Source organism: Leptopilina heterotoma, unplaced genomic scaffold (genome assembly GCF_015476425.1).
Source record: "Leptopilina heterotoma isolate Lh14 unplaced genomic scaffold, ASM1547642v1 Lhet_163, whole genome shotgun sequence".
NCBI lineage: Eukaryota > Metazoa > Arthropoda > Insecta > Hymenoptera > Figitidae > Leptopilina > Leptopilina heterotoma.
In genome coordinates, this window is record NW_025110879.1 from 1707104 (window position 1) to 1720913 (window position 13810).

Genomic DNA, 13810 nt, shown 5'->3' on the forward strand with positions numbered 1-13810 from the left:
AGGTCTCTCAATGTAGGGAAGAATAAAGTCGTGTGAATTTTTTTTTAATTTAATAGTGGGGCTGGATTTAATTATGTTCGAATTATTCGTTTCGAATATTTTTAGTCCATGACGAGAAATTGTCGAGTATTGAAAAGTAATTGAGATGAAAAAATATGAGGAAAATGGTGGTTGAATTTCTCCGCTTGAAAACGCCAAGGTCACCACCAGGTGGCAAGAGAAATTCCAAGAAAACTCAACTGCCATCTAGCGGTGACCTTGGCGTTCGCAGGTGGAGAATAGCATCTCCATGTCATGTTCGTGTATATTTGTAATTCTATTATTATTTATAATTATGAAATTTATTTTTTTGCTGCAAGGAAAAAAATAGAAATAATCAAAACGATTTAACTGTTTCTACTATCGTTGGCTGAAAAAGGCATACTTGTGTAATATTTATGTGCAAGCCAAGAAGACTCTCACGATAAATAACACCTTAGAGGTGTTAGTAGGTGACCAGAATAGTGTGTTTAGAATGGATGTGCGCACCCATACTTGGATTTTTTTGATTTCTTGTGTAACTCTATATTAGTGCTGATGGTGTTTGGCTGCTCAGGTGTTCGACGACGATCTATCTCGAAACTCGTGCTAAAGTTTTCGTCGTTCCTTCGCAATAAGACCTTAATTGGCCAGCTTCCTCGTGGACCAGCTGTGCGCGATCTAGGAGAAGGCCATCATACCGTCAGCGATGTGAGAGAGTCCTGCTATTCGTTAGGACTTTTCTGATCGATTCACTTTGATTATACTTATATATATATATATATATATATATATATATATAACGATCCGTCGATCCAATAGCGATTTAAAGATCGCGGGGGCATTGACCTTTGTTTATTAGAAGGGAAAGATTTTATTTTCGCTCGTTTTATTTTCCTTTTTTTATATAATAAGCAATAATAAAAACTAATTTGAATAAATAATATAAAATCACAGGGTTGACAAAGGTTTTTGGTTCTTATTATACATAATAAATAAATTTGAATAAAATTCTTGGCAAAATTCCAATTATTTTCAAAAATTTTCCTCAATTTAATGATTTTCAATAAAAATTTTCCAAAAGAATTCAATTATTTAAACAAAATTTTTATAAACTTCTACGCAAAACAATTAATTATTTTATAAATAATAAAATTTTTACAAGGATTCAGTTATTATTTTCATAAATAATGAAATTCTTCGCAAACATGTAATTATTCTGAATACAATTTTAATAAAACTTTTCTCTAAAAATTTCAATTACTTATAAAAATTTAAACAAAATTAATAAAAACGATGAGATAGTCGATCACTCCGAGTCAGGATAACATTATTACTACATATATATTTAAACAAAATTCTTTATAATAATCCAATTATTATACAATTTTAATACAATTTTAATAAAACTTTTCTCTAAAGATTTCAATTACATTCAAAAGTTTAAACAAAATTCTTTATAATAATCCAATTATATTGAATGCAATTTTAATTATATTCCTCAAAAGACTTCGATTGTTATCGTAAATTATGTAAAATTTTAAGCAATATAAATTTTTTAGCAAAAATTCAATTATTTTGATTAATTTTTTTTTTTTTTTATTTAAAGCATAAAAAAAACCTCTCAAAAGGTTTATAAGCTTACATGTGTTTAAATAGTTAATTTACATTCTTTAAAAAAGTGAACAATATAATTACACGCAACAATGTTCGGACTAACAAGAAACATTTCCACTCATAAAGGCATACACATATTTATTTTTAGTAGTTTTTTTAGTAACTTTGTTCTCTGGGGTACATAAAGTGGGCATTGCCACACCACATGGTTTAAATCTTCACATAAACAATTACATTTACACATAGGACTATCCACGATACCAATACGTGCCAGAGAGGCTGCTAAATTATAATGGTCTGCCCTACAACGGTTGATCGTAACAATATGTCTCCGTGTCAATGATCTACCATAAAACCAAGCTTTTCTGGTATCAGAATAAAAGTTTTCAAAGTATTTTTTACCCTTATGTAAACCAAGCTCAAGCAAAACATCTCTAGTCTGTACATAAGACTTTTTCCCAAAAGATTCATACATGTCAGTAAACGGTATCTTCTAATCACCCATACAGTCCTCTATGGTTGCAGACTTGGCCAACAAGTCCGCTTCCTCATTTCCTCGAACTCCAATGTGTGAAATTGGGTTCTGAGATATATGTGCCACAAAAAGCTTCCATATTGCTAACCCAAATTTTTATACATTTGCTAATACTATATCGCGACTATGAGATATAAAAAAAATTCTTGTTAGTAAAAATTAAAGAATTATGCACCTGATTTATTCATTAAAATTGTAGACATTGAGAAATTCTTGACGTAACTCGCATAAAATCGAATTATCATTAAGCGATAACTTTTTGAGCAATTTTTTTTAATGTTTGGGATATTTTGTCATTTATCTATAGGTTGTGAAGGGTAGAAAAAGGTAAATTAGACAAGTGTGCCAATTATAATATTCGAGATAATAAGCTGTTTATAACTGTAATTGCATTTTCACCTTTTTTTGAAAATCATTAATTTTCTTATAATACTTGTTGAGCGATCATTATTTAAAATTCGCCCATATATTATTTATATTTTTAGGTATTTAGGAAAAGAATTATGGGTGGCAGAACATTGTGCCACTTAAAACATTTACGAAATCGTTCTGCGAAAACACGCAACGAGTGCGTAACTCGTTGTCAAAAAATGGTTTTTTGACGAGCACAAGAAATCACATTTAAAAAAATGTATTCACCTTCGTGTAATATCTTGGCTTAGTGTTAATAAATATGTGTGCAAAATGCTCACCCCTAAAAATAATATTTGTGGTTGATATTAAATAATTTTTGTACGAGATAATGTTACTTAGTCAATTATAGTGCCATTTTAGGAAAAAATATATTTGAACTATATCGCGTGTAGATTTTTGATAAATGTAAGTTTAGGTAGATAAAGGAAAATGTTTTTTGAAGGGTTGTAAAATATAATAAATTCTTGAAGATAAATACGTTTTACCTGCACTCATAACCATAAATATGAAAAAAATAGTTTAAATAAAGTAGCAATTAATAAATATGAATTACGCCGGTTAAAATATACTTCTATTTAGTCGAAGCAAGAAGGCTAGAGACAGGAGGTGAAACTTCGGTAGTGGGGATGAGTCAAGAGTCTTCCTTTAACCAGGCGTTTTTCGTTTCGAAAAGTCGCCGGCGCGGTGCTTCTGCACATCACTCACACATTCAAATTCTTGTATACCGTGTTTCACATGTGCACTGTAAAAAAATTTTTCTGTAGATTTACAGTTTTTTACAGGAATTTGTAAAATACCACCTTTGAAAGTAGCGAATTTACAATCCCTTTAATAAAATTACTACTTTCAGCGTGTCAATTTTACAATTTTCTGTAAATTTACTACTATGAAAGTAGGTAATAATCAGTAATAATTTTGTCCTTTTATTACCTACTTTCATAGTAGTAAATTTACAGAAAATTGTAAAATTGACGCGCTGAAAGTAGTAATTTTACTAAAGGGATTGTAAATTCGCTACTTTTAAAGATGTTATTTTACAAATTCCTGTTAAAAACTGTAAATCTACAGAGAATTTTTTTTACAGTGTGTATGATATGATTTTAATTTGAGGTTAACTTTAAAGTGCAATCGAGACACAATGTGTGTCATAACGGATATATATAGAAATAATGTGAGTGATTATTAAATTAAGTGTTATTCAAATAATTAAAAATTCCGAAAACGTGCTGTGTGAAAAGTTGTAACAAGAAGAAAGATAAACACAGCACTATGACTATTACTTTTTGTTAACTTTTAATACACTTCATGCTATAGTTTCCACATTTTTTTATTTAAAAACTTTTTTTTTAATAACGAAAAGATGTTTGAAAATATATAAACACTTATATTTCATATTGTATTTGTATAGAATATATTTTCCTGTGTTTACGTGTGTAGCTGCGCAGAAGTCCGTGTGGTCTATTGCGGCGAAAACTTTTTTTGAAAGTAAACGCCTGACCATACATCAGCTGAGCGACTCAGCATTGCCATACCCCCACTACCGAAGTTTTACCTCCTGTCTCTAGTCTTCTTGAGTCGAAGAATAATAATTTATGGTAAAAAAAATGTGCCACTAATTTGAAAAATAAATTTTTTTACAACAAAAAGTCCCCATTTCGTAAGATTTCCCCATATATATGGAATTCAATTAATATTGTATTAAAATTTATTTAATTCTTATATAAAGAATTCTATCAAAATTCTTAAGAATAATTGAATTCTTTCGAAAGTAGTATAGCTAGGGGGGTTCTGGGGCAGGTTCTGATCTCGGCTAAGTACCTACGGTCGGTAATGTAGATTTCTACTTTATCATCAGTCGGTAAGGTAGGGACCTGACAGAAATCTTGACTCAACCGATAAGGTAGGAATCTGTTTTACCGACCGAGTGTAGTTCCTGCTGCCACTGCTAGATGGCGCCACTAGCGAATTCAAACTTGCTTGGCGGGAAATTTAAAAATTTAATTTCAAACTTTCGAGTGGCTTACAAGGGGTTCTCTGTTTTACCGACCGAGTTAATTTAAACTTAAACCGCTAGATGGCGCCACCAGCAAATTCAAATGTGCTTGGCGGGAAATTTAAATTTTTATTTTCATAGCTTTAAGTGGGTTAAAAGGGGTGCTCTGTTTTACCGACAGGGTTCAAGGTTAAACCGCTAGATGGCGCCACTAAATTTTTATTAATGAAGGTAAGTTTAATTGTTATTTATAAAATATTATTTGTAAATATTTGTTTATTATATATACAAAATAACTAATTGTTTATAATTAATATTTATGTATTGTATATAAAAAATAATCAAATGTTTATAATTAATATTTATTTATTCTTAAAACTATTTATTTATTTAAGTAAGGTAAGTTTAATTAACTTCTTATTTATTAATATTATTATTATTACTATTATTATTTTATTAATTATAAACAATTTATAATTAAGGTAAGTGAAATTATTACTTAAAACTACAATAGGCGTTTTAAATTCAAATTGAATTTCGCGCGTTACCGGCGGTGAGCTCGTTGCCGGCGGTGAGCTCACAGTAGTTCAAGTCAACCGCCACACGTAGCAGAGTGGTGAGCGCGCGTAGTGGGGGAACCACTTGGTGGGGAGAGAGCCCTACGAGGGTAGCTGGTCTAGGGTAGAGAGCTCATTCAGCTCATAGCAGTGGAGTTAGCAGTCCACCATGGAAACAAGCTGCTGTTGCTACCACGGCCGGAGTATAACGTAAGTAATATAATATAATTAATAAAATATAGTAAAATATAATATAATTAATAAAATAGAGTAAAATATAATATGTTTAATACAATATAGTAAAATATAATATAATTAATATAATATAAATTCATTAGTTGCAGAATGAAGGTAACGAGGTGCTATTTCCGATGACTTCACCAAGGCCACTTCCATCACCAGAGCCCAGGGTGAAGATGACCAAGGCCAGGACGCATTCTCTTGAGCCCAGGGTGGAGACGACACTACCGCTATCCCGGGCGTATTATAGTTAATATTCATAATAATATTAATTAATAAATTATGTATTTATTCTGCGCATGCGCGAATTGGTGGGGAAAATTTAAGAGTGGGATGCGTGATAGGTTGGAGTGGGGTAAATGGTTTAGTGCGCATGCGTGAAAGGTTGGAGTGGGGGTAAATGGTCTAGTGCGCATGCGTGAAAGGTAGGAGTGGGGATTTCGGGGTATATATTCAGGGATTTTGGTGAGTTTAGTCAGTAGCTGTTCTGTTCACAGGTTCAGCGGTTCCAACAGCAGCAGCAGCAGATTCCCATTGCCACTACTAACTGTCTTTTTTGTTATATTTACTGTCTTTTTTGTTACATTTATTGTTATATTTACCGTCTTTTTTTGTTATTTATATTTACTGTGTTCTGTGTTTATTGCATTTACTTTGTATTGATTTTTAGGTTAAGTTCTTTAGTTTGTAAGTTCGTTTTGTTTAGTATAAGTATTTTAGTTTGTAAGTGTGTTCTTTTGTTAGTTTGTAAGTTCGTTCTTTTGTTAGCTTGTAAGTGTGTTCTGTTTAGTTTGTAAGTGTGTTAGCTTGTAAGTGTGTTTCTTTTGATTTCAGGTGCAGAGATGAAGCGGAAGGCGACGACCACCGATGGACCACCACGTAAGTATCCGAATTACGGTACTATTCTCGACGAGAGTGACATCACTGTCACCCTCATTAAAGAAGCCCTTGAGTTGATACCTTATTTAAGTAACGTAAATGAGAGACGCTCTTTTATCGAACGATGGGTTGTAGAATGCTCACAACATGAAAACGTGTTATCAAGCATTCTTAAATCGATGTACTTTACACATCAAAAGCAAAGATGTGTAAGCATTCTACAATCCATCATAAGGTTTCGCGCATTGTTTGAATCCCACGTAATAGATGGCGTTGGAATCGGTGACCCAGACATTAAGAAACGTGTTCGCTGGGCAGAGTGTGAGAGTGCTTTCGCGTGTAGACTGTACACTAATATGGTCTTGAACCTAGTACACGTCGATGTAAGCTCGTTTTTAAACGATGCGTCCATACTGTTTCAGGACCACATTAGAGGTGCCTTAAATAAAAATGGACCTATTGTAGTGTATGGTGTTCTCATCGCCAATTTTAAGAGGGTTGAGAATGATGTGGAGGTTGTTAAGCCTATTCCTTTTGGAACCAAGGCCAACAGCATCTTTCCCACAACCCTTTTAGACGATTGGTTTGATGAGAACATCAAACATCCGATTTTGCACAGCGTCGAAGAGTTCTATGCAAAGGGTTCAAATTGGAACCTTCAATCAATCATAAGATTATAAATAAATGTAAATAAATATAATCCAATGCGTGCAAGCTCTTACATTGATTTACCGATAAAAATAAAAAATAAACATGCATGTATTAACGTGCAAAATAATGACAATGAATGTTTTAAGTGGGCGGTATTGTCAGCCTTACACCCAAATGTCTCCGATCCTAAACATGTGTCTAGTTTTAAAGAATTTAAAGATGAATTGAACTTTGAGGGAATTGAATTCCCAGTGACGCTTAAAAATATCCCGAAATTTGAAAAGCTTAATGATGTTTCGATTAATGTGTACGGTCTATCAAAGAGCTATGGTAACTTTACGGTACACCCTCTCCATCTCACTGCGGAAAAAAGAGATAAGCATGTAAATCTCTTGTATGTTGCCGACATGTATGCGGATGAAAATAATGATGATAATACTGTATTGTATGACAACGATGATTTTATGAACTTCCATTATGTATGGATTAAAGATCTGTCACGCCTTGTGTCTACACAGTTGTCTAAAAAGAAATGTAAAAAACATATCTGTGACCGCTGTTTACACTACTTTTCATCTGTAGATAGATTGAATGCACACATCGAAAATTGTAAAAAAATGAATGAGTGTAAAATTAAATTACCGACGCCTGACAAGAGTCTGATCACATTTAAAAATTATAAGAATAAAGAGAAAGTACCGTATGTAATTTACGCCGACTGCGAAAGTCTACTTCTTCCCGCCGATGAAGATGTAGACAATTTAAGTAAAACTGAAGTATTCCAGCGCCACAAATTGTTAAGCATCGGCTATTATATAAAATGTAGTTATGACGAAACATTATGTAAATATGTACCATGTCCGAAAAATGAATCTGATCCTGCTAAATGGTTTACTGAGGAATTAAGGCAATTATCTGAAAAAATTGATAATGTATTTAAAAATCCGATACCAATGAATGCCTTAACTCCTCAAGAAATCAGTGACTTTAAGCGAGCGACAATATGTCACATTTGTCATCAGAAAATACCGGCAAGCGAAAAGAAAGTCCGCGATCACTGTCACCTTACTGGCAAATATAGGGGTGCTGCCCATGAATCGTGCAATCTAAACTACCAAGACTGTCAAACAATTCCCGTGGTGTTCCACAACTTAAGTGGTTACGACGCCCATTTTATAATTCATGCGATTTCTACGAGCTTTGAAGGAAAAATTGACCTCCTCCCCATTAACAAAGAGAAGTACATCTCTTTTACTAAACATGTCAAGGGGAGTGAGGTCAAATTTCGATTCATTGACTCATTGCGATTCATGGCAGCATCCCTAGAAAAACTCGCATCGTACCTAGACGAGTACAAAATCGTCAACTCCGTTTTTGCCAGTACGGTGACAGATCCGGATAAAATAAAATTACTAACGCGTAAAGGTGTATTCCCCTATGAGTACTTTGACTCGAAAAGTAAGTTAGACGAAACCGAATTGCCCCCGATCGAGAAATTTTATAGTACGCTTTATGATGCCGGTATTTCTGATGACGAGTATGCGCATGCGCAGAAAGTATGGACCGAGTTTGACTGTCAGAATCTCTACGACTATGTACATTTGTATATGAAAACAGATGTATTGTTACTTGCGGATGTCTTTGAAAATTTTCGAAAAGAATGTGTTAAAGCGTACGGGTTAGATCCTGCTCACTATTATACGACCCCCGGTTTAACTTGGGATGCTATGCTCAAGTACACGAGCATAGGATTGCAACTAATAACCGATATCGATATGATTATGTTTGTTGAGTCTGGTATTAGAGGTGGCATAAGTCAATGCTGCAACCGATATACTATAGCGAATAATAGATATATGGAAAATTTCGATGATAGCAAAGATACAAGCTACATCATGTACTTTGACGCCAACAATTTATATGGCTGGGCAATGGCTCAAGCGCTCCCTTATGGCGGCTTCAAATGGGTTGATAATGTCGACAACTCCTTCGATTTTAATGTGCCTGACGATTCACCTGTTGGGTACATACTCGAAGTTGACTTGGAGTATCCTGAAAATCTCCACGATACTCACAAAGATATGCCATTTTGCGCAGAAAATGCGAAACCACCCCTCTCGAAACAGGAAAAATTATTAACAACTCTCCAACCAAAAGAAAAATATGTGATCCACTACCGCACTTTAAAACAAGTTGTCGCCAACGGCATTAAGCTTGTTAAAATTCATCGAGTCTTACAGTTTAAGCAATCAACATGGCTTAAACCATATATAGACTATAATACGATGATGCGAACCAACGCCAAGAATGAGTTCGAGAAAAATTTGTTCAAGCTCATGAACAATGCGGTATACGGTAAAACAATGGAAAATGTCCGTAAACATGTCGACATTAAGCTTGTCACCCAATGGTTTGGCCGCTATGGAGCTGAAGCCCTTATTTCTCGCCCCGATTTCCATAGTCGAGCAATATTCGACGAAAATCTGGTTGCCATTGAACTGCGTAAAACCGAGGTACTACTCAACAAACCAATCTATGTGGGGTTAAGTGTGCTCGATGTTTCCAAAACGCTAATCTACGATTTTCACTACGGGTATATGTTAAAAAAATACGGCGACAATTGTAAACTGATGTATACCGATACAGACAGTCTAATCTATGAAATTAAATGTAAAGATGTCTACAATGACATGAAAAATGACATCCAAAAGTTCGATACGTCAGACTATCCCGCAAACAACGTGTACGGCATTCCGCAAGCCAACAAAAAGATTCTCGGTCTAATGAAAGACGAATGTAACGGCAAGATCGTTACCGAATTTGTTGGCTTGCGGAGTAAGATGTACAGCGTACGGGTTGAAGGTGAAGACATTATTAAAAAAGCTAAAGGCATTAAATCCGGCGTTGTTAAAAAGAGTATTCACTTTGATGATTATGTAAAATGTCTGAGAGATTTTGACATTCAAACTCGAACGCAATATAACATTAGATCGCGGTTACACAATGTCGAAACTGTAAAACAGATAAAAGTAGCCTTAAGTCCGCAAGACGACAAACGATATTTGTTACCGGGGAGTACTGACACTCTACCGTGGGGACATTATGCGATCCCGAAAATCGACGAATGATTTTGTAAAACATGATTGTAAAAAAATAAAAGGTTTGTTAATAAATAATGCAATTATATACAATTTCCATGTGTTTTTATTAAAAAAATCCTTCCATATATACATAATAACATATGATTAAAACTTGTATTAATTTAAATGTGCAAATCGCCCCTAGTAACTTAACGCAAATGCCAATCAGCCAGCAAAGCAATCAAAGATTAATGTTAGCGTAGAATCTCTTTATAAATCAAAACTACTTCCAACAACAGACCTTTACAATGCCAGTGCCAACTGATTTAATATTGATTCATTACTGATTCATTGTTGATTCATTATTGACTCATAGTTGATTCATTATTGATTCATTGTTGATTCATTGTTGATTCATTATTGATTCATTGTTGATTCATTATTGATTCATTGTTGATTCATTATTGATTCATTAATGATTCATAGTTGATTCATTATTGATTCATTGTTGATTCATTATTGATTCATTGTTGATTCATTATTGATTCATTATTGATTCATTGTTGATTCATTATTGATTCATTGTTGATTCATTGTTGATTCATTATTGATTCATTATTGATTCATTATTGATTCATTGTTGATTCATTGTTGATTCATTAATGATTCATTGTTGATTCATTATTGATTCATTGTTGATTCATTATTGATTCATTATTGATTCATAGTTGATTCATTGTTGATTCATTATTGATTCATTGTTGATTCATTATTGATTCATTATTGATTCATTGTTGATTCATTATTGATTCATTGTTGATTCATTATTGATTCATTATTGATTTAATGTTAATTAAATTTGGCACTGGCAGTGTAAAGGTCTGTTGTTGGAAGTAGTTTTGATTTATAGAGAGGTTCTACGCTAACATTAATCTTTGATTGATTTGCTGGTTGATTGACATTTGCGTTAAGTTACTAGGGACGATTTGCGAATAATAGATTATACATTTGCTTTATCTTCCCACGTATTGTGAGAATTATCAAAGCCAAGCCATTTGACAAGAACTTTGTTTCCACGTGTCTTGAGAATTTTTTCCACAAGATAAATATCTGAATATTTTACTTTAAGAAGTTCCTCTTCATAAAATCCTCCGCTGATGGGTTGATCCTGGTAATCCTTGAGCTTGTAAGTCACTGGTTGAGTTGATACAACTTGATCCACGGTGAATATTTCTGTTGTCCAATTGGGTGTATATCCTTTCTCAAAAACGTTTTTATATTTGCTTACTCGAACTTTGTCACCAATTTTATACTTTGGTCGTCTTAAAGGAATTTTTCTCAGTTTAGAGATCCTTTCTTTTAAAATTTCAACGTCTTCTGAAGTAACATCTTTAGGCTTCATTCCAATTGTTCTATGTTTTGTATCATTATAGTTGGAAATAAGAGTAGGCAATATATCATACCACTTGTAATTTCCTCGTAAACTAAATTGCATCCACATTTTTCTTTTTAGTGTTCGATTAAACCGTTCAACAATAGAAGCCTTCATATTACTGTATGTTGAGTAAAAATTTATTTTATACTTTTTCATTAATGCTTCAAATTGTGAGTTATAGAACTCTTTTCCTTTGTCACTATGCAAGTTTTTTGGTATGCGTTTTTTAGCAAATATAGATTGCATTGCATGAGAAACATCTTTTCCACTTTTACTTTTTACTGGAACAGCCCAAGAATATTTCGAAAATATGTCTATAACTGTTAGTAAATACTTGAAACCTTTATTTATTCTTGAATAAGGTATCATTTCTACTAAATCTGCTTGCCAGGTCTCATCAATATCACGCATTTCAACTCGCCGTCGAGGATAATTTTTTCTAGCCTGAGTATGAAGTTCATTCACTACTGTTAATTTTTTGTTGTTCATTCTCAAGAGCACTTAAGCGAGTATCCAGTTCACTAATAATTTCAGCTGTTCGATAAGATAAGTCTTGATTTATATCTTTTTCAAAATTTTTTATCTTTTCTGTAATAGAGTCTTCAAGAACTTTTAGAAATAAGTTGTTATTGTCCACCTCTGATCTAAGTGAGGCACTAGCTTCATACAATAAACGCACTTCGTGTTTTATCATATGTCGTACAAGTTTTAAATTGACAGCGTCGTTTTCTTCTTCAGCGTTAGCAAGATTACAGAGTTTTCTTCCTTCAACGTCAAAGTTACCTTGAGAATTAAGTTTAAAACCAACTCCAGGAGGCCCTCGTCTTGCTGATCCTCTTTGATTGAGAGGATGTCCGAACACGTCAATGCTCATTGTTGAAATGAATGATATTTGCTAAAACATATCTTAATATATAATTTTAGCTTCACGTAGTTCCTCAATGATAGACATGATTTCATTATTGTGACTAGGATTTCCAGCAGCTTCAGAAGCCATTAATAGTCTAAGACGGTCAACCAACTCATTCGGATCATCCCAATAGATATATTCTCGTTGAAAATTTCTGTTTGTAATCATAAATTTAGGTAATGAACTACCGCTTACAGATGGCTGTTTGGTAGGTGTTCGAGGGAAGAATTGAGATATAAAATTCAAATACTTGTAACTCTTATCTGTACGTATAGATTCAGAGGAACTGTACTTCTTTTTGTGTGCATTAGTAGCAATCAGAATCTCTTTATAGTTTCTTTCATCAGCTTCACTTATAAACGATCTGGTAGGTTTACTTTTGAATAAAAGTTCAAGTAATCCAGGTGTTTGAAGATATCGTTTATCACCAATTTTAACAAACTGATCTTCAAGAGTTATTGGTGAATCACCAATCATAAGTGATCCATCACTTAGCTTACGTATGCCGTATGTTGAATCTAAACATTGCTTTCTATTATGATTTAATAAGTATAGAAATTTATTACTTATTTTATCATCATCTGGAGATTTTTCAGTTTCACTTTCATAGTTTATGCTATCATCCTCTTTCTGCTCTTTCTTTTCAACCTTAACATTTTCAATCTTGACATTTTCATGTTCACTGTCTGTCAAGTTGATAATTTTTTGTAAGGGTTGAATTATCGGTTTGAAAGTTTCATTCAACACATTTTCAGCTTCTTCTTTTCCTAATTTTAACATACGATGTTTTCGCCTAATTGCCTCACTAGCTTTAGCAATTTGATGAAGATATTCTTTTTCTTTATGAAACATGTTATTATTACAAGGTTTCATATTGAACTAACAATATTTTAGAAATGATCTTATATTTATAGTGTTACAAAGCTATCAAATCCTTTTCTATATCTTCCATCATTTAAATCAGAATCCTTATCAATTACTACAAATCCATATTTGTCTGAATTCCAACATGTTGAACATAATTCTCGAAATTGATTAAATGTCATGTCAGTATTAACATGATCATCATAAACATGTCTTAAATTTTTCTCATCTTGACGAAAAAGAACTAGTAAATTAACATTATCACGTACTAAATGTTTAGGAACGCGGGCATATGTTTGACAAAGATAAAAAGAATCAACATCAACATGTCTACCCATGCAAAAGAATGCCCTTACATTATCTTGCTTCTCGCAAGCAATATCATCAAATATAAATATTGAATTCCGTTTTGCATCTTTAGGAGTAATGACTTCTTCATGCTCACTAAATGGTAAATACTCTACTCCTTCAACATTACTTACAACTTGTTCCAAGAATTTATACTTGGGTTGATGTAGAGACTTTGAGTACAAGTAAATATTATCAAATCTAAGACCATTAGGATGTAAAATTAAAGAAAGCAGTACATTTGTCTTTCCACAATTTGATGGTCCACA

At 33.1% G+C, this 13810-nt stretch overlaps 2 protein-coding genes across 2 annotated transcripts; one reads left to right on the forward strand and one right to left on the reverse strand.

Annotated features, from left to right (window-relative positions):
• Positions 1-7521: 7521 nt before the first annotated feature.
• Positions 7522-10032, forward strand: LOC122499013. The gene has a single exon (XM_043607044.1). It carries the CDS (start codon positions 7522-7524, stop codon positions 10030-10032), a length of 2511 nt encoding a protein of 836 aa, XP_043462979.1.
• Positions 10033-12326: 2294 nt separating this feature from the next.
• LOC122499014 lies at positions 12327-13202 on the reverse strand. The gene has a single exon (XM_043607045.1). It carries the CDS (start codon positions 13200-13202, stop codon positions 12327-12329), a length of 876 nt encoding a protein of 291 aa, XP_043462980.1.
• Positions 13203-13810: the final 608 nt, after the last annotated feature.